Source organism: Phallusia mammillata, chromosome 4 (genome assembly GCF_965637545.1).
Source record: "Phallusia mammillata chromosome 4, kaPhaMamm4.hap1.1, whole genome shotgun sequence".
Lineage (NCBI taxonomy): Eukaryota > Metazoa > Chordata > Ascidiacea > Phlebobranchia > Ascidiidae > Phallusia > Phallusia mammillata.
In genome coordinates this window covers 24,799,506-24,821,705 of record NC_137255.1, presented here as the reverse complement: position 1 = coordinate 24,821,705, position 22,200 = coordinate 24,799,506, and the positions used below count along the sequence as shown (strand labels likewise).

The 22,200-nt window shown below is 37.6% G+C and overlaps 2 protein-coding genes and 1 long non-coding RNA gene across 3 annotated transcripts; all 3 read right to left on the bottom strand.

Annotated features, from left to right (window-relative positions):
* Positions 1–6,174: 6,174 nt before the first annotated feature.
* Positions 6,175–8,972, bottom strand: LOC145224409 (alpha-amylase A-like). Its single transcript, XM_080090898.1, has 6 exons — positions 8,544–8,972; positions 7,994–8,103; positions 7,644–7,729; positions 7,196–7,332; positions 6,867–6,927; positions 6,175–6,331 (listed from the first exon to the last, which is right to left on the bottom strand). Exons 1-6 carry the CDS (start codon positions 8,712–8,714, stop codon positions 6,321–6,323), a joined length of 576 nt encoding a protein of 191 aa, XP_079947024.1. The 5' UTR covers positions 8,715–8,972; the 3' UTR covers positions 6,175–6,320.
* A 3,862-nt stretch (positions 8,973–12,834) lies between these two features.
* Positions 12,835–13,758, bottom strand: LOC145224096 (uncharacterized). Its single transcript, XR_013859563.1, has 2 exons — positions 13,260–13,758; positions 12,835–13,066 (listed from the first exon to the last, which is right to left on the bottom strand). It is a non-coding gene; the product is annotated as an uncharacterized LOC145224096 (long non-coding RNA).
* Positions 13,759–18,134: 4,376 nt separating this feature from the next.
* On the bottom strand, positions 18,135–19,752 carry LOC145224604 (uncharacterized). The gene is made up of 4 exons (XM_080091139.1): positions 19,569–19,752; positions 19,246–19,388; positions 18,780–18,998; positions 18,135–18,590 (listed from the first exon to the last, which is right to left on the bottom strand). Exons 1-4 carry the CDS (start codon positions 19,606–19,608, stop codon positions 18,405–18,407), a joined length of 588 nt encoding a protein of 195 aa, XP_079947265.1. The 5' UTR covers positions 19,609–19,752; the 3' UTR covers positions 18,135–18,404.
* Between the last annotated feature and the right edge of the window lie 2,448 nt (positions 19,753–22,200).

The window sequence follows — 22,200 nt, the reverse complement described above, 5'->3', positions numbered from 1 at the left end:
TACGTTGAGGTTTACTGACTGCGGCAAGCTCGACCGGTGTAATGGGTCTATCGAAGAACTCTGCCAGAGACGACTCTTCACTTGCCATAGCTTTAACCCTTTCGTTTAGCTGAGACTGCAGTTCTAATTCTTTTTGGATACATGGTGACAATGGTGCGGAGCTTGGCGATGCTCTTTCATCCCAGTTTTGTTCAGCAATTGGTTGTGTTTGAATAGGTGTAGTTGGAATCTGCTTGGGCTGTAGTGGAACTTCATTATCGTTATCGAATCTGAATGAGTTTTGTCTTGAACAGTGGGGCTGTTTAACATTGGTTTTTAGGGCCTTGTTTGGTGATGATGTCTTCTTTGGCTCGGTTGTTTCCTCGTCATAGTTGGTCGGAGAAGTTGGTTCTGATGAACAGCGACGCCGCACCGGAGTCGCTTTTGCTGGTTGTGTTGAACAAGAAGGCTGCATAATGCCTTGTTCTCTCGGCAGGGTTCTCGATGGCCTATCTGTAAGCTTTTCGTCTATATGACCTGGTGAACATCGCTGCGTTGAACATTTAGGTGGTTCCGTGGTTACATCAATTCGAGAGACATTTTCAGTCTCCGGCAAAGTCTTTTCCGAGGACTGTTGTTTTAAACTTTGAATCTTTTTCTCAGTTGTTTTCGACGGTCCAGATCCATGTAGAGTTGTTTCACGCGTTTGTGTAGTTTCTTGACCTAATTCAATCGGGGTGCATGATTGATTCAGAAAATGTGGCGGTTCCGTGTTTGATTCGGTTGGCGAGGATCGTAACGATGTTGAAAAACGCGTTGTTAAATCTTCTGGAATCACAGCAGCAGAGAAAGGCGGGGCTGAAGAGCATTGAGAATGTTCCAAAGTTACGTTTGTTTGCGGGGTATTTGGTGTAACTATACTCTGTGATGATGTTTCTTTTGCCGAAATGGACATTTCTGTGGCTACAGATGCTGGTGGATTTTCGTAATGCTTCGGAGAAGTTTCCATATCGACTGTGAAGAATGATGAAGCATGGGATTCTTCCACAGTCGTTTCGGGCTGAAGAGGTGGTGATGATGTATCCATAAGCTGTGGTGAAGTTCTTTCTTCGAAATCACAAGGGGGTGGAAGTGTTGGTCTTGAAAGATTTTCCACTGGCGTCGCTATCGGTAAATATTGAAATACTCTATTTACAAGCTGTCCGAAAAAAGACATATCCCATGTCGAAAGGAGTGGTGATGTCATAACTGCCCAGTTCGAAAGGAGAGGCGATGCTTTATTTGTGGACTTAGACGAAGTCACAATAGGACGCGGCGAAGTTGTATCTTTTGAACAGTGAGGTTGTTCCATCATGTTTTGTGATGATGTTGTGAGCTTTGGCAAAGTTTCCTCATCCAAGTCCAACTCATCCAAATCAAGTGGAAGCCGCTCCGAGCGATGATACTGCTCTGTGTTGAGCTCTGTTGGCGCAGACGTTGATAGTGTCTCTGTCGATTTTGGCAAAGTTTTTTCGTTGAAATGGGACGGAATGATTGGTGATAAGTAACGTTGTTGCAATGGAACTTCTGTCGGCTGAGTTGGTGGCGGTGTCTCTGGCAGTTTTGGTGAAGTTTCTTTTTCCCAATTATAAGGGAATCGTTGCCTCTTGCATACAGGGTTTTCGCATCTTTTATAAACCGTTTGTTCCACGTGGTAATGGTGATAATGCACATGTATGTTTGTGTCTCCGATGCGCAAACCTTCCTCGTGAGGCTTAAATAAAACATAGAGGTGTTTTCATACATATTAAATAACTTTCTAACGAAGAAAAGATTTCGGATAAAATATTCACGATTTAAATATAACAGCCAACATCGCTTGAGCCTTGTTGTTATTATCATCTTATTTTTTGATAGGCTGTATTAGTTGGAAGAATTGATTTTCTTAGACACATTAAAATCAAAATAAAATGACTTCTATTAATTACCAAAAAAACTTCATTTGGTGGTTCGCTTTCTGCAGAAGAAGGTGTATTGGGGTTTTGAGCACCCCCAGATGTAAGAGGTCCATGACTAGGAGTAGGTTGCGGTACATAGGATCCTTGGACAGCAGTAGCACCCTGGACTGGAAGTGTAGCGGGCCCTTGAGTGGCACTAGTTTGAGGTGTTTCGAATTCTTGGCTGGTAGTTGGTTGGGAAACAGCATCTGCTAAAGTTTCGCCTGTACCGACTTGTGTTGCACTATGGTCGGGTTCCGGGCTGTCGCTCGTTGGGTGAAAAACTCCATTGTTTTCTGGGTCCGTTCTAGATTCGAATACCTCGTCGATGTTTTCCTCATTTGCACGGTAGTCAAGTGAAACATTGTCGAGTCCTTGGTCGGTTTTTGGTTGCGTTTCATCATCGTTGTCTTGTTGAGTTGGACTTGATGGTAGTTCAACATTACCATCGGACATTTTTAAAATGGTCGTTCAAGCCATTTTTGATTGTTTAGTTACACTTCTGCTAAAATAAACAGTAAATACCAGCTGAACCGAATTGCTGTATTATGACAATACCTACTTAGCATTGTGCCAACCGTACAAATTGAATACATGGCACAATACACTTATGGTTATGTAAGAGGCTTATTTAGAATTAGGCATTTGCTTTTTGGACAAACCAGTAATTGCGTTCAGGTTTTGACTTTCTATTAGTGGTATTAACTGAAAACAAAATATTATTTGTAGCAACGATATTAGAAATGTCATTCAGTAATCGTGTTGATCAGACAACATTCCGGGTTTCGTTGTGGATAAGATTTCACAATAGAGTAGGACTTCGCTGTAAACGTTATCCTATAATGTTTGCTACGTTGTATGGTTGTCGATAGTGTGATTTGTTTTTGATGTTCTTGGTTGTTTTGAATTTAGATTCTGGTGTATGTTTGACTTGTTCATAACTCGTTACCAGTGTGCTGTAGGTTTGTTAGACGATTGTTCGTTTTTGTGGTTTTGTAGTCCGTTTGCTCTTAATTCAATATGTATTCGTGTTTGTTTGGCATTGGATTGTTGTCTTCTTGCTATTGGTTTGTTGGTGGTTTGGTGAAGTCTTATCTAATCAAATTTGTTATTGGTTTAAAGTTTTTTAGTTTTTTTTGTATTAGCTCAAATGAGCTTAATAAAAAACAAACAAACCACCATTTTTTCAATCATTTACATATTTGTTTTGTATTTGCAGTGTGTTGATGTTTAAGAAACTTACTACCATCGGCAATTATTGTTGTGTCCTTTTTCTTTGATTGATGTTAACGTTGTATTTGGTGTTTGACTATCAACAGACTGTAACAAAGGTGTTTTGTGGCCTAGCAACTATATTTATTATTTGATAGGAAGGAACAAAACCCCCAAACAGTTCATGAAGTATTGTTTTATCAAAAAGCGTTGACAAAATATCTTAGATTTCACATTCTCATCACATCACACCAGGTGTACTAAAGGCGGCTGCGTGCCAGCTACATGTTAGTTCAGATTACGCATCTTTTCAAACCAGACACAAAGAGCACGGGCCAGAGGTGACGCCGACGACGGAATGTTTATTTCCATTGCGGTGTCACCTTACCCGCGGCCTAACAGCTGATCGGAATGTTTTTAGATTAACCTTTGTTGTACATTCCTAACGCTATTCCATTGGTCTACTGTACAATATTGCTTTGACAACAAGCAACTCATAATGAAGGACCCATAAGATTATGCGGAACCGAAAAGCACATTGTAACGACAAGGACAAACCTCAGTCATCCACATTACCGGTAAAATTAAAATGATCATTGAACGACAAATACTGTACAGTGTTTAGTTTAAACGTAATTTGCTTTATTTAAGTACAATTTTTAACTTATGTTGCTGCACATAACATTAAAGAGATCTCGCATAATCAAACACAAAAACGAACAAAGCAAAGCAAATTCGCATGACATTAAATGTTTAGCCAAGACCACGATTATGAACACGAAATGTTCTAACTAGTTAATGTTTTATCACATTGAATGCCTAAAAAATCGCCTGAGAGACAAGCTAGACACTCCTATAAATAAAACCAGCTGCCTTCGTGGTCGTCATCTTTCAGGATAAGTTAAGGGTCATAATAAGCTTTCTAGGCGCATACTGCTAAATTAAATCGGTCACAATGAAAATAGTATTAGAATCATTGATCATAAAAATCTCTAGTACAAAATTAAAATTTTAACACGCGGTTTATACAATAGTCACATTTTAACTACAAACAAAAAACGCAGCTACCTAAAAATGTATAGTTTATAACCCACCTGCATTTCTTCTATGCAATACAACAAAAAACAAAATAAGCATTTCCTCCCCTGGCTATAAACTATTGAAACAACTAAACACAACTTCACATATGCAACTTTAAAACCTGGTGGTTATCGCAATTTTGATGCACTTCAAAGCTAAGAGTTTGCTTTTGAGCAAACAATTTCAGTACCAGCAACGTCGTATGCCCACAAACACCGCAAAACACCAAGTTAATAAACTACTAAGAAACTATATACGCCAGTGTTTATTTCAGCGTTCGCAAACACTTTCTTAAATTCAAACACTGTGCAAGGTGAAAGTTCAGGAAATTGTTTCCAACCTAATCTATAGCGACTGGATTACATTACACGTTGGTGTATGTATAGAATTGTCGCTTCAGAATGTTGTCCTCTAAAAGTCCTCTAATGCTTTAGGCTCGGTTCAAATTACAGATTTTTTTCACTCAATACCACTGCGTAGATGAGAAGGCAACTGTTTTACCATATTAGGTGCTGTTTTGATGTTCTACTTGACAATAGAATTTCGATACGGAACTGGCAATGGAATGGTATTTCGCAATTAAACAAAACAGATTTACCAACATTTGTATGTATTTACAAAATGTTTAATTAAATCACCCTTACCAAGTCAATACGATAGAATAAAAGAATTGCAATGTTGTTTTCGATTGTTTTGCAAGTTTTTATTTTCCATTTTAGGCTGTGCAATTTAGTAACCCCTGGTTACATTAACAAATGTAGTTTACCCGTTTTTTTCTGAGTTATTTTCATAAGTTTTGGTAGAGAATATGACACGTTTACACAGTGGAATCTACAACTCGGTTAAAGCGCAGCTTGGTTTGTCAACCCGCTATAAAAAATTTAATATGAATTGGAACGCAGTTAACTTCGTAAGCTTCATGTTTTAGCTTTCTAAAAAGCTCTCTACCGCCCCCAAGGCTAACTTTATCGGCAAATTTGCATTGTAGATTGCGTCGGAATTTTATGACAGATTTAGGAATTTGGTAATATCTTTGCATTCGAGTGTGTATAAAAAAATCAATTTTTAAGAAAAACAAGCTTCTAAAAGGCAGCTAGAAACAACTGAACAACCGATTTCATGTTACAAATTGTAGAACTTAGTTACCACCATGACGTTTACCTTTTATTTCTGTGCAACCAATTCAAATTCCCTCTATAACCAGGGTAGATATGTCCCCGAATAGTGCAAGGATACTGAATGGTTAGATTTAGATTTAATAATCACCTTTGACAGTGCCGACAAGAAACTTTAAGGTGTACTGTTTTATGCACTTTGACCGTTTAACAACTGCCCGTGAAGATTTAGTGAAAGCAATTCAAGGCAAGTTGGACACACTGATATTACTAGCCTAATTTTAAACAGCTATTTTATTGCTTGGTTTCAACCAACTCTGTTCCAAGCGCACATTGTGCCTGTCCGCTACTTTACATCATCATAGTCAAGGCTTTTGCGCAATCAACTTGAACAGCAATGCGTCTGTTTTTAACAGTAATGTGGCTGTATTCCATCGCTGTTACATCTTTCAAAAATCATTTAGTTTTGCCTGTTAGTTTGACAAAAGACGGTTTCTTATCGAACCGAAAGTATTTTCTACATTTAAGAAAAAAACTTTTTCGCAATAGTGTTACTGGCAATGTCGTTACTTTATGAAAAAAAGACAGTTCAAACTACACTAGTTCCAGCGTGATTGAGGAGTTCACTGTATCAGGATAATGTTAGTTAGTTAGTTCAGAAACTAATTTCAATTTTTATGAGATACTTGAATAGTTCATGGAACTGTACAGCAGGGACACTAGTTTAAAAAAAGTTCAATCACTACCAGAGGTTAATTTTCCGTTTATTGCAGCAAAATCAAGTGTGTTAGGCATATTTGTAGCCTACATCAATTTTCATACGATTTCCATTTCATCCAAGCAGGATTTCTATGCGCGATAGTAGCACCATGGGATTCCATCGGCAGTCGATTCAGCCCAACAACATCCCTTATTTTCACACTGAGCAGATGTAATCCCAAAGTAACCACAGTCCCTCTTAGATGGATCCTAAAAAAGCAAACATTTGTGAACTTATCCTGATGAAGGCGTCTTGTATAGGACGTAAAAAAGTCGAAACGTCGATTGTTTGCAATAAACCTTGTGGATAAGCTGAACATAATTTAGCTGGTCTACATGAACACTACAGAGGTGATCGCATAAAGTTATGATTTATCTTAGCTAATAAATGGTCAAATTGGCGATCCCCTACTTCGACGGGATCATGACTTATCCCACGTAGCTCAGTTGTAAAGCGCGAGCCCCGTGAAAGGGACCTGTTGGGGGTTCAAATCCCAACGCAGGCTAGATTTTTCTGACCTACGCCTTGCCGTTTGGGAATGCTTGGTCACCGGTTGATTCGGTATGACGCCTTCAATAGATGTTTTTTTTCTGTGGTTTAAGATTGTAACATTCTTGGAATTGGCATTTGTGATTGGCTTGGGCAATTTTACACTTGTCTTTACTTTTTCGGAGCTTTGCTATTTTTAATGTGTTTATTTACCCAATTTAAGAATTTTGGTATTTTCAAACAAAGGTAGGGTACCTCTTACGTAAGTTTTTGAATGGTTGAGATCGAGAAGTTTCTGAAGCCGGCAGTTTCGAACCTGCAAAAAATACATGTTTTGTTACGGTTTAAATTACAAAATGCTACATTTGGTTTTTCAAACAACAAAATATACTTATTTCTACCAGATTCTTGTTAAGCCTAACGTATTTTAAAGGTGTTTTAACATTTTTTTTCCAAAAAGCGGAAACAAATCGTTTTTCATCATAACATTAAAAAAAATTAACATTTACGTGACCAAAAAATTCGACAAAATTTATTTAAATATTTCAAATCGGTTTTAGATCTAAATTTTAAATAATTGGTACCTGATTAACGTCTTGATAATTTTCAATACCACCGGACGAAGTATGACAGTTAGGTTTATTGAAATCAAAGTGGGAATATGGGACACCAGGAAAACTTTGGGCAACAGTATCAAAAATTGTTCCGCCTGTTCCTTTTCCTGTTTTTTTATATTTAGTTTGAGGTCAAAAAGCTTGATAACAATGCAAATCATTGATGTAAACTTGAAAACGTAAGCTATGTTATCGTAAACTATGTAACACATTTATAGAAAAAATGAACGGTTTGTGTTGCATGGATGTGTACAAAATACGTGCTATTTCTTGCATAATATCACAAGCGAAATTTTGCGATTTATGATGAACACAAGCAGAAATTTTCCTGTAATTTATTTCAGTTGATGGCCTGTATTTCTGAAAAACTGTAATTATTATCAATCTCTTACATGATTTTGTAGTTAAGAGTACCTACCACTTCCAACATCCTTGGCCATATGGTTAATGACAACATCGGCATAAATCTTTACCCCAACAGCATTGCAACGTTGCACCATGTTCCTAAAATTATAAAACCATATGCGTGTTACTTGGAAGACAGGCAATACTAACAAGCTTTGTTGTAGTGGAGTTACAACCATTGGTCAAAGTGATAGACAAAGTGTTAAAAGTAAAAACACGTATTGGGTAATCAAAAAGTTTTAGTAGTCGTTTTGTGTTTCATAATTTCAGTGTTAATTTTAGACTGGCCATTTTTGTTGGTTGTTACATTTCAAAACCTGAACATTTGTAGTACAGTAGAAACAATATCACAATACAGCTTACTGGAAAGTCACCCTGTTTCCAGATCTTGTGGTCAAGATATACGAGACAGGTTGATATCTTTCATACCAGGGTCGGCCCTCAACGATGCGATTCTCGTTAGGTGGTGAAATCTGGTGTAAAACAAGTGATAATGTTGCAATGCAAAGTCAAGAGTGCTGCAACTTGGTCGAATGGTCCAGCGCGCATGACCCACATAAAGACATGAAAAAATTGATTGGGATTCCTTCCCGGAACGACTTGGGTTCGAACCCCGTAAAAAAGACACAAAAATCGGTTTCACTAGCGTTTGATTAAACCCGGTTTAAAAATTTAGATGGTGCAGACCTATAGTATGAGTTTTTTATATTTAAAACAATTAAAAACATGCAATATATTTACAAATGACATATTTACATTAACTCATAAACATTTGTATCCAATGTGATTTGTATTTTTTTCTTTTTCTTAAAAAAATATGATATCATATTTTATTAAACTCATTTAAAAATATTTTGTTGAGCAACATTAAATTTTTAATTAAATTCACAAATAAACATTCCTCTCTTCTTACTTGTACACCGGCCCACATGTTCGGCCCGAGGATTTTCTCGCACTCATCCGCAATAGTGTCCCAATGCCACTCGAACAGATGGACGATACCTGCCCGACCAGGCGCGAAATTTGGGTCCCACTGGGACGCGCAGGACACAACAAGACACAACAAAGTAATAAACATCCACATTATGCTTAAAATTAAGAATAGTTGACGTTTTCTATTCGATACGTGTTTAACTTGAAAAGATATCAAAGTACCAAGCTGCACCTTATTGGTCGAATCAGTGTGCACTGTTTGCAGCCTATGTGATTTTGTACAGAAATAAATCCGCACAAAACGACCCTGATCTTAAGGCCCGTTTACACTATGCGTATCGCGCTCGCTCAGACCTGCGTAAGTTTGTTTGTTTCATTTTTTCTGTCTGGTTTCGCGCTTGACTGATTTCGGGCGCTTAAGTCTCGTAGAAATGGGCGAGCGATCGCCTGCCGAGCGTTTTTCTGCGTATCAAGCTGCTTGAACCTGCGCAAACGGTTTGTGTTATCGCTGTGTGCGGGTTTCTGATTTGAAAAAGCTGGTACAATTGCCAAAAATAAATGATGACACGCTATTTGCCTTCAATTTAAACGTTTATTACATGGTTATGATTGCATGTTATGTTTTATTGTGTTTAAATATTGTAATTAATTGCATTTAAAATGTACATTTACCCTAGCACAGCGGACTACATGTCACAGAAACATGAAAATGAGATAAACATGCCACCAATCTATTCAACAACACCCAGAACAATCCTGTATAATACCAAGATGCAAAATCATGTTTACTAACAAATATGATTTAATTTAGATTGATACAAAGCTTTTTCGATCTAAAATTGGTAACAATAAATTTATGTGGTAATTTATGGTCATCGACATTTGCTGTGAGCTGAAAAAATACGTCTAGTATATTATTTAGTAAGCTTAGGTACGCACCGATAATCGCAGTGTAAACGGAAGGGGTCGCAAGGTAAGGTTAGGTTAGGCGCTGCTAAGCATAGTGTAAACGGGCCTTTACAAAGGATCAATACACAACAACAAGCTAGTTGTATCCGGTTTGTTGGGCAGGATGCCACTTGTTATTGATCAGAAATTATTCGAGCTAGCCGATAACACAAAGGATGTAATACAATTTTTCTGCACACTTCCTTGCTTTGCAAATATAGGTGCACGTATAGGTGCGATTTTCGACGCCACATTGCCTTTATCACGGTAAATAACGCACTTTATACATCAACGCAATAACATGGTTACAAACATTACTCTGATACGATTAATCGGATTAAACGTAAAATCAAACGATGGAAGTAGAGCTATGTGTAGAGAGATTTTTTTGTCCTCTTACAAATCTAGGTTAAAATCCCCGCAGGCTGAAAAACGTAAAAATACAACAACGTGTGCTTGGTCGGTTTTGGTGTCATGTCAAAAAAAACACGTTAAACGTTTGGTAAGCTTGATTGTTGAAAACGCATGAAGGTAAAACTGTTAAAAACACCCATTTGTCCAATAGTATGGGCAAATTTAATTGTGGCATTGACTATTGTTTTCAGATTGCATTTATTTTTTATAGTGGCTTCAGCAAAAAAGTTGCTGGGTTGATAAGACAAAAAAAATGTCATAACTGTCGAGGGTTGATAAGACAAAAAAAGAAACGCTGGATGTTAAATTGGGACGTACCCTAGCATATTTTCAAGTTTAAATCTTAGTAAACAACAAAATATGAGGTATATTTTTGGGGAAATTTTGCTACAGCTTTCACCTATAGTGAGACCCCTCGAATTTAATCGTTTATTTTATGAGTCACAACATGTAACCTTTTAGGACCTTGAAATAAAGGCACGCTGACTGACTTATTGTAAAATGAGAAGGTCATCAAGCCAAATTACTGACACTGGATTACGGTTACTCCCACAAAAATATTATTTTGCATATAATATACCAGTATTGCGTTTAAAATAAGGTATGTATTTCTACCCGGCGTATATCCGTGTTATACAACGGGACGTATCAAAGACTTTCTGGAACTATACATCCCGTATTAAACATCACGTATTAATGTGACGTTTTACACATTCACGGTTTTGTTTACATTCACTATATCTTTCTAACGCGTTTGGTGTATTCATTATAATGTGATTCAATCAAGTTAAAGCATTCGATGCAGAGGTGTATAATATTAATCACTAATTGGTTAAATAAAATTAACATGATGGAACGTCGGGCCGCTACTCCAATGAACACAAGATGCTTTGTCTTTTTAATTCCCCCACACACGCTTATTTGCAGGTAACGTGTGTTAAACTCGCCCAAAACCGGATTTCTTCAGTTTTTTGATCCACAAAATCGAAAAAACGGAAAGGCCATAGGGATTACGAAAATCAGGTCAAAAACAGCCAACAGCCAACAGCCAACAGCCAACAGCCAACAGCCAACAGCCAACAGCCAACAGCCAACAGCCAACAGCCAACAGCCAACAGCCAACAGCCAACAGCCAACAGCCAACAGCCAACAGCCAACAGCCAACAGCCAACAGCCAACAGCCAACAGCCAACAGCCAACAGCCAACAGCCAACAGCCAACAGCCAACAGCCAACAGCCAACAGCCAACAGCCAACAGCCAACAGCCAACAGCCAACAGCCAACAGCCAACAGCCAACAGCCAACAGCCAACAGCCAACAGCCAACAGCCAACAGCCAACAGCCAACAGCCAACAGCCAACAGCCAACAGCCAACAGCCAACAGCCAACAGCCAACAGCCAACAGCCAACAGCCAACAGCCAACAGCCAACAGCCAACAGCCAACAGCCAACAGCCAACAGCCAACAGCCAACAGCCAACAGCCAACAGCCAACAGCCAACAGCCAACAGCCAACAGCCAACAGCCAACAGCCAACAGCCAACAGCCAACAGCCAACAGCCAACAGCCAACAGCCAACAGCCAACAGCCAACAGCCAACAGCCAACAGCCAACAGCCAACAGCCAACAGCCAACAGCCAACAGCCAACAGCCAACAGCCAACAGCCAACAGCCAACAGCCAACAGCCAACAGCCAACAGCCAACAGCCAACAGCCAACAGCCAACAGCCAACAGCCAACAGCCAACAGCCAACAGCCAACAGCCAACAGCCAACAGCCAACAGCCAACAGCCAACAGCCAACAGCCAACAGCCAACAGCCAACAGCCAACAGCCAACAGCCAACAGCCAACAGCCAACAGCCAACAGCCAACAGCCAACAGCCAACAGCCAACAGCCAACAGCCAACAGCCAACAGCCAACAGCCAACAGCCAACAGCCAACAGCCAACAGCCAACAGCCAACAGCCAACAGCCAACAGCCAACAGCCAACAGCCAACAGCCAACAGCCAACAGCCAACAGCCAACAGCCAACAGCCAACAGCCAACAGCCAACAGCCAACAGCCAACAGCCAACAGCCAACAGCCAACAGCCAACAGCCAACAGCCAACAGCCAACAGCCAACAGCCAACAGCCAACAGCCAACAGCCAACAGCCAACAGCCAACAGCCAACAGCCAACAGCCAACAGCCAACAGCCAACAGCCAACAGCCAACAGCCAACAGCCAACAGCCAACAGCCAACAGCCAACAGCCAACAGCCAACAGCCAACAGCCAACAGCCAACAGCCAACAGCCAACAGCCAACAGCCAACAGCCAACAGCCAACAGCCAACAGCCAACAGCCAACAGCCAACAGCCAACAGCCAACAGCCAACAGCCAACAGTACTGGGTCCTGCCTACACCGCGGCCAGTGCAATGCGGTGGAAACCGTGCCCAAGCCGTGTTTTCTATGCAGCTAAAGCAAGTTAGCAACGCGCCACACCTAGCTAAATCCCTACGTGGCGCGCGAATCCCAAACGTACCCCACCTATGTTACCTAACCTAACCTTAACTCTATTCTAGCCCTACCCAAGCAAAAATTTATGACCGGGCCGTGTCCAAATACGTATGGCTTACTGGTGTAACCAAGTCTGGGTCGGACATGACAACCGTGTCTCAACCTTATATGAATGTACGGCTAAGGGTTGACATTGAAACACCCCCGTGCATGGGGCGTACGTCAGGATTATGTTTGGTCCATGTACGTTCCGTGCCAACGGCCATACAACGGTACCCTTGCCTGGTCCATTGCTGACAGTCCCTGGCTTGTTGCGTCGTTACACCACACTTTGCCTAACATACCCCGAACACCCACCTTGCTAGTTTTTCTATCGACTTTCCGGATGAGTCCGGAATATGACTCACATATTGCTTTTATCTTAATTTTATTACCACACATACGAACGGAAAAGGGAAAATCATCAACGTACGAAATACTGTTACTCAAAGTCGACGCACAATATTCCATTTTGCAGCGCTGCAGTCGTCAATTTGTCGACGAGCGGTTGCACCTTGTTGTTGGTGAAGGTTTTAGGAAAATGTCGTTCACATCTTTACTTTCCCCGCTGAACTGAGTTTGACGTGCGCCCCATGAAGATATCTAAACAAAAAATAAAATATATATAATCGATTTTACAAAACATGAAATGCGCAGTAGTTTTTCAAAACTGTTTACGGTTTAAATACTTTTCGCTTTTTACAAAAAATGATGGCTACAGGCTAACATGCAAACATAGAATATTTTATGGTACTAATAAAGATACAACGAAATCAATAGGACAACAAGTGCTTACCTTTTCATACATTAATAAGTTGACGTCCAGCAACATGTTGCAGTTCGATGAGGCAAAATAAAGTATATTCCTGAAGTGTATTCCGAAAAATAGACTTAACTGAAAAGCTGCATGCTGTCTCAACAACTTAACTTTTACTTTAACACAATGTGTTCACTGTTCACAGAGCTAAGTCATACCACTGAAGTTCCTTTTTCGTCGATAGGCCAATGGCACTGCTTGAGCTTAAACGCGCCTTTGGTCGAAAGTTGCACTGTGGCGCGAAAAGGGAGAGCAAAACTTCAAAGGCGTGATTGATCGACGTCTCAAAACTGTGCGATGGTCCGCCTTTGTAGCTACCAGCGGGGTGCGTCACTTACGGCCAAAACATAACGCCCTTAGCTGAACAATTGGTTGATAAATAAATCTCGAAAAATTGCATTATCAGTTAGGCACTATTCACGCGATTTCGTAACAAGTGTCGACAGAACGAAAAAACAAAAACTTTTTTTAAGTTTATGCAAATCATCTATTCAATTCAACATCTAACTTTATAAGTAATATGAAATTCATTCTTTAGGCAATTATTTAATTACAAACTAGCCAATATGTTATGTTATTCCAACAGAGATTAGTACTTTCTTTCCCTAATAGTCAAACTTTCTGTCTTTATGCGACGTGCATCGCAAGCAACATTTACGACGCCGTACAAAATTGTAACATGGCCATGCTTGTCTTATTAAACCATAATCCTTTGTACCAGACCGCCATTAATAATCAGACGAGGGCGGTGTATGATTATGCCAAGTCAGGACCAGGTATGGAAAAGCCATCGAAAAACTAAACTTATATGAATGGGAAAAGTTTGGGGCTGCCGTTCATTGGCCATTTGGTACATACGCAACAGATAATCGGGCGCAAGAGGCCAACGGCCGAGCGTAAAGGGTAGATAATTTTTGCCTGGGTAGCGCCAACTTGCTGGCAATAGTAGCACTCCTACAGACTTGGACCATTCCTTAAACGTGGAAGACTTCCTTTACGGGTCCTCCTTGGACAAAGAATGGGTCACTCACTCCTAGCGCCAGTTAACCTAAGTAAGCCTAACAGTTCCGCAATCCCGGTTGACCCACGACAGACTCCTACGTTTACATACAAATAAATATTTGAAGTTGAACGTTGCGAATTAACAAAGGTTGATGAGATCGTAGAGTTGAGCTCCTTAAACGAATTCTGTAAATAAAACAAAGTTTTAATTGTCGTGTTAAGGTTGTTGCAATTGCAAGAAACAAAAGAAGGCACTAAATCTTTAAAGCAAGGCAAAAACGCGCAGCAACGCCGATTTAAAAGCGCGCCTGCGTGTATGACGTTACAGTGCCTTTAGCACATTGTGTTGCAACTGCCTGGTTCAGTGAAGTGTTTCAGGCTTATGTAGTTCCCGGTTAAACATGGTTTTAATGCTTGCATTAGGACAATACTGTTGAGTATGACAGATACCAGCTGTATACAGTATCTTTAGTACATAAACATTATTAAAATTAAACGTAAAGCTCAACTGTTTTTGTTTGTATTTTAGTAATGTTCAAACAAAGTGTTTGCACCTTTGGCTAAACACAGTATCAATAGTGTTCACAGTCCTTAATACTACACTACAGTTTTTACAAGTTAAAACAATAATTTACCTTGTTTGTTTGTCATCATTCCACCTCTGCACGCTGCAAACACCACTAACCAAATGAAGTTGACACTATGAATGACTTTGGCACGCCAAGAACCAAACAAGCACTGATTGGTCAAGACGGTACGAATTCTACTCAAGCGTAACGTCGCGCGGGAAATTAAAGCATAGATAACTTAATTCACTAGATGCGCAACTCGTCTGCCGACTAAATATTTAAAAAAATCTCTCGGGTGAATTACTTCATAGAATAAGATGTAACTTTTAATGTGTAGTTATGTTATGTTGATGTATTTTTTAAAGATTTTTATTTTAACAAATCTAATTTAATTACCATGAACGCGAATATATTGGTTTTGCCTTCCTTCAGACGTTGCACGCTTGAATGAACAAGTACACATTTCGTGGGCATAGGTACGAACATACACATATTTTGTCGTCTTGTCGATAGTTTTTTTGAGCTGCGATGTTTAGTTTGATAAAAATGTTTTAGATTTTGGAATCTTCTTAATAATATCACAAAAAAATGGCAATTAACCTTATTTATGTAGCAAGTTTGGACTTTGAATTCTCGGAATTTGACAATTTGCATTATGTGTACCACCTTGCTACATATGGGTTGCCATTACGGTGTCTGCATTTCTGGCCCCGTAGTCAAAAAATCCAACTAAGTGGCCTTCCTAGAATACAATTTTCTTGACTACATGAAAATCATAAATTAAAAAAAAACATGAAAAAGTGCATAAATTGCTGCTGTTAACTAACTTTTCATCCACTGAGCATTGACTGCCAATTGGTTGATACCGCATGCACCAGAGCCAATATTTTTAACAATCTACCATACAGTGTTTTTTAGGATTGTGTGATGATATGTCAGTTCAAAAAATTATGTGTAAAATTGCAACTTATACCTGTACTACTGTAAAGTATGTGATGATGGCAATATAAGAACACCACTGGTTCTGAGATGATTATATGCTGCTGAAGCTCTAGCAAACAACTCAATTACCCAATCAACCACATCAGGGTGGTACCGTCTCTGATTAATGGTCTTTGAAGCATTTTTAAAAAATGAGGCTTGCCTCTCATTAGTGAGTGTTTTTGCCTTTTAACCAAATCCTGCAGATGGGAAATGACACATAACTGTTCCAAAATTAAATGAGAAACATTTGAATCTGCATACCAAGATATCCGAATGGATTCGGTCATCCACTGTTTACAATTTTTCTTCACTAGTTGCACTGGATTTCATTTGCTGCACTCTGTTGTGTTCCATTTTTTTCCATACTTTGCACACATTTTACACATTACCGGCCCTTTTCTGTTACTGTGTTTGAATATTAGGTGATCTAGTTTTAAATGTGTTGCCATATCTACTGGCTACATTGCAGTGAGGTGAGCGAATTATGGTTGTGCCTGTCAGGGCGTTCCATGCTTGTATGACATGTTTGTTAATATTATTGTTTTTCCTACTTACTCCCCTACAAAGTTATCCAACTCCCAACAATAAAAACCTAATGGTAAAAACTATCTTGTTTTAAAAGCAGGTATTATACTTAAAAATGCATTTAAAGTTGATTTCCTCAATGGAGTAATACCCAAGGATAGTGGTTTAACTCGCCATCCATAAAATGGAGCCCATTCAACCTCAATATTGCTTGAGATGCAAAGTCTACCACAAAAATTTTAACATACAGAAATCCAGATTAATTCATAATAAACAAAACTGTACCTTATGTATGCTTTAACAATTTTATTTTTATATTGTTCAACCAAAAGGTAATTGCCTTTTCTATAAAATGACCACTTTTCTAAATGTTGTACAACTTGTTGTTTAAAATGAATTGTTAACTGAAGGAGTGTGTACTAACTTTCAGCTGAGGACCTAATTGTTTAAAAGCTTTCTCAACACTTTTAACGCTGTGATGTTTAACTTATGAAAGAACCTTTCTGTCAAATGGTGCTTTTCTGCTTGTCTTGGCCACAACAAATGATTTTAGCTGTAATAAACATTTATATGTTCATGGGCAATGTTACCAATTTTGTCCTGTACTGCTGTTTAGGAATTATTTGGATGGCAAAGCACCAATTTTTAACTTTTTTCTGCAACCAATAATCAGCAGATCGGGTTTTTCAAAGTGATCTTTTGACAACAGAAGTGGGTTAAAAGGAAATTAATATTACGTTTCTTTATGAAGCATGTATTATGTCTCCCTAAGTTGGGTCATGCAATGAGAGCACACATTTTTGTAAATTGCTGTAATGTTTCTTCATATCAGAGTTGCTTTGAAAACAAATTTTTTTTGCCATTGGCTGGCACGGTGTGGCTAACCTAGCTTTTACACAGAAAAACAACTAAATCACAAATACGAGAATTTAGTCTTGTCCACAGTATATTTAACATACAAAATCAATCAAACAAAAACGGTCAGTGATCCTTTAACGAATAAAATATACAACATACATGACACTTACGTAACCTGCAAGTTTATTATCACTTTAATTCCAAAGTTATTTGACGTTTAATGCAATAAATTGCGAGTTTTTGCCAATATCTTCACTCTTCACCCATTGCCCGCCATTGTAAAGAAGCCAATGTGTACTGGTTCATTCAAGCGTGACCTGTCTGAGCGATTTCGTCGAGTTGCGCATCTAGTTAATTAAGTTATCTATGATTAAAGTTAAGCGAGCAAAATGAAATCCTTTTTTACCTTTTTTGTGTTTTTTTTATGAAAATACTGCTTGTTAGAAATTTTCAATTCGCTTTCCAGCCTTTATGTTTTTCTGGCAAAGAAACAATTTTTGTGTCCTAACATAAAACAATATACGTCATACTGGATGGCGTCAGTCACCCGAATGCTGCATGTTGATTAATCAGATTGAAAGGGTATGTTTTGTTGTTTGGATTGTAAGTGTCCACATGCTGCGAGTATACTATACTATACTATATGTATACATATTTTGCTTGCAAGTGATGTAAATATTGGTATATTTAGTACAGTCGAGGAATTTGAGTGGAAATAAATATGTCCCAAACATACAGACTTATGATACTGTGAAATTTTTTGTCATTATGTTTAAAATACACAATAATTTCATTCTGAAGCGCACAACAAAGTTGTTAACCAACTTAGTCAAGGTTAGATGCTTGATTAACGACTCAAATCACATAAGAGACCAAAGACATTGCGTTAAAACATTTACAAATTGCAGATTATGCATTACGAAATATTACTGAATGAAATAATAAGAAGTGTAGAAAGGGGCTTGGGAAAGTTCTAATGGTTTCACATTTATAGAAAAGTACATGACACAAAAAAATTACAGCTTTCTGCCCAATAATAAATACATTTTTGGGTGTTTTTCCCAGTGCAGGCATACGTATTTAGGGAAGTACGAGTAAAGTTTTGAAGCAAATCGTGGGTTAACCTTTTCGCTACAGTACTTAACAAGTCAGCAAGGATGCGTTGTCTATTTTGAAACAGAGTAACCTAGATTTTGTCCACATCGTAGTAATTTGAACGATTGTGAATTTCTTTTCCTTTGAAAACCTCATACAAATGAACAAGAAGTTGCGGAAACGGTTCCAAAAAAGCATCTCCAAACTTCTTCCAACCCTCAGTTGAAGTATAACCATATTCTTCTTTTTCAGCTGGGGGGAGGTTTGCGTGACTGAACTGTATAGTGTGTTATGAACAAAACTGTGCCATTTTTGAGCAAAAGTGCTAAAGGATGTCAGTTCATTTGTTCAGTTATATTCAAAAGAAAGCAAAATTTTTTATTAGTAGCGTGTAGGGTGTATACAAAATAACACCATCTTGGGAAAACTCATATTTTAACAATAATGCTATACAAACAATAGTTACCTTGTTTCTAATTACTCTAATGAAGTCCCTAGCTGTGGAACATTTCTTTACTGGATGCTTTGTGTTGGACAGAACGGATGGTGGCAAGTTATCCAGGGAAATTTGAAACTTCTCTGTTTTGTTGTCATTATCCTTTAACAACCTCATCGGGTATTTTTCCATGTCGTTGAGAAGTTTTGACGTTTCGTTCGTTTTATCCTCAATAAATTCATGTCCGTCCTAAAAACAAATTTTGACAGTAAAGAAAAGTTTTCTTAGGACCTAGGCTATAGCGTGGTGGTTCATTTCGTTTTGTAAAAGGTTTAATTAAAAGCGATTTTCCATGTATTTGCATTGCTTGTGTTTAATTCCCAATTAAACCCTTCATGAACCTTTTTTTCTTTGTTATTTTGTAACAATCCCAAAATTCATTAACATTTTACTTCTTGAAGAATCAACTAAAAATACAAACAAGCAAGGTCCTTACGCGAATAAAGTTTAGTTTTTGCTCAGTTTTCCAAAATGCAGGATGTTTTTCCACCTCCTGGATGGTTGGACGAAATTCAGGCTCCTTCTGCAACATTGCTTCTATTAAGCTGCTCACAGAAATGTAATGTTCTGTGTTTTTGTCTGAAACATTTGTTGCATATTACCATAAAATAAAAGCTTACACTGAAAGTTTATACATTTTTATCTCTGTATTCCAACTGTATTCAAGAAATAACAAAAGTTTATTGAGATTATTTAACTCTTGCTGTAGAACTTAATAGATTTTATTTATGTCATGTACTATCGCAAAGTCTAATTTACCTTTTAGAGGCTGTAGTTTTGGAGGATTGCCTTCAGTCATGTGGTAACGTTGTTCGTGTTCTTTACCAAATGGATGTGAACCCTCGGTCAAAACAAAATAAAAAAACAATCCGAGGACGTATATATCGGATGATTTTCTCTAAATCAAACAAATTAACGACTGATAAATACAATTCATCCTAATAAAAAACTAAATGTATGTTACTAACAAATGTATGAATTTTAATAGGTTTAATTAGGCTAACTTAACATTAGATCGGGCAATGAGTTTTTAGGTTATTTACTGTAGCAAAAGAATAATACTAGATGAATAAGGGTTAATTTGGGTAATATCCAATACAAATACTTGGCTTTTCTTAATGAACCAAATCAGATAAAAACTCTAGGCGTTACACCTAAAAGAATCTAAACTAAAGTTTTTTTTTATGAAAGGAGTTTTTAAATCTTACAAAGAGTCCATCATAACTTTCTGGAGCAACGAAGCTTTCTGTGCCACAAAAGTTGCTGTGATGTGAATGGCCTGTCTCCAACTTGCGGCAAAACCCAAAGTCAGCAACCTTTACTATTCCTTCATGTGATATCAAGAAGTTGTGTGGTTTTAAATCACGATGTACTGAAAAAAAGTGTAAACATATCATTAGCTAAACAACAAGTCTACGTTGTCTTCTATTTGTGCATCACTAAAAAAAGGATATAGAAAAATCACTTACTATAACCTTTTTCGTGAATATATGAAACTCCCTTTACAGCATCAAATAAAATCATTTGTAGATTAAATCTTTCCCTCTTTTCTTCAACGTAGTGTTTTGCACCCTCGTCTTTAACGCTTCCCTCATGATCAAGATAATTTGCATTTTTGACAAACTAAAACCATTACATAATATTTTATTAATTTAAGTATATTTGAATTACAACTGGCCAAAAAAAATCAGATTATAGGGTATTTACAGTAAAAATCAAACGTTAAAGACAAGTAAAGTAAATTTATACTTAAAACTGCAAAAGCCTACATCCAAACACTTACGTTATACACCGATGTTGAGCACATTTCCATAACAATATAAACTGTGTCCCCTGCCCTCTAGGATACAAAATATGCATTGTTTTTTTACTCTGTTAACTACTCGACAAAAATGTCTTTGATTGCTTTTTATTGAAACTGAGTTTTAAGTCAAATAACACCAAGTACTTATCATTGCTTTCCTTTTAGTATAACTAACCTCGCGACAAAAGTTGTAGTAGCGGACAATGTTTTCATGTTTACAATCACGCATAAAATTGGCTTCTTTTTGCGCAACATTGTATAAAGAAGTGTCCAGTACTTTGGCAACATAATGATGTTCGTCATCCATTCCCTCGCACCTTTCATTTTAATTAAAAGCAGAAGTAATTTTTACTGTGGCTGGGTTAAGTACATGAAAAAACGGTTCCGTTTTGTTCAATGACATAACATTTTTTAAAATGTGTAAAGACAAATCTACAAATAATTAATGTCATATGACTTTACTGCTTACTTATGAATTTTTGACCCTGTTGTTCCCTCGGCAATGGGTTCAAGTATTTTGTAGTTTGCAGAAAACATTAAAGCTGTTTATACAAAAAGATATTTGAGTACTGTTGCAGAAATGGCTAAAAATGTTAAGTAGTAAAAATGTGAAACAAATAAAAAACAAACGTTTTTCAAATGATCCTTGTAAGTGCACTGCACTTGCATTAGTTTTTCTGTCTTCATAAGTTTTCTGTAAAAATTAAACAATTAATACAAGGTATATTATAGAGTTTTAAGATATAGGTTATTTTTTTCATCAACCTACCATAATTAAAGAAGAGTTTGCTCCTACATTACTTAAAATTAGGTCATCAGATGTGACTGTTGTTTCTGTATGCAAAACGCATTGGTGATTTTCAGGCAATTGTGCTGCTACAATTCGTTTTACGAACAAAAAAATAAACTTGAAAGATTAATTAGACTTTGTTCAAAAATTGTTAAGCACACATCGGCAGGTTTCATTTGGATATAATTCGTCAGTTTTAAAACACATGTTAATAAGTTCACTTCAGAATCAAATGTATCAGGGAATGTCACTCCCATAATGAATGAAAAGCTAGATTTTAACATGTTAGCATTTTAAGGTTCTTTTTAAAACTAGTTGTTTTGTAACATGTTTATTTACGCAGACAGAAGGCACTTCCGCAAGTTGCCAAAAAAGCATTTTAAAAATACAACAGACAAAATACATATCGTACATCAAAAAACTCAAAATACCTAAAATATAAAAAAGTTTTAATGCACAGGATTTTTCAGCGAGATTTGTTGAACAAAGGTTTGAGTAAGACTACGTACTCTAGTACCTCTATTTTAAAGAAGATTATAAAATTAGCAATATGATTTTCAGTGAACAACACAAAAAAACATTGCATAAAAAGCGTCCACGAACAACTATGCTTAAAAGAACGTTTGAACTTTTTATGCAGTATTTCCCATATCACATAATACTGTATTTATAAAATATAACTTACGGTTCTGAGACGAGTCATAGGAATTATATTGATACGTTGGACCCATATTTACTGAATTAGTGTGAATTACAATTTGAGAGGGCGTTTTGTTTTCCTGCACACAAAACAGTAC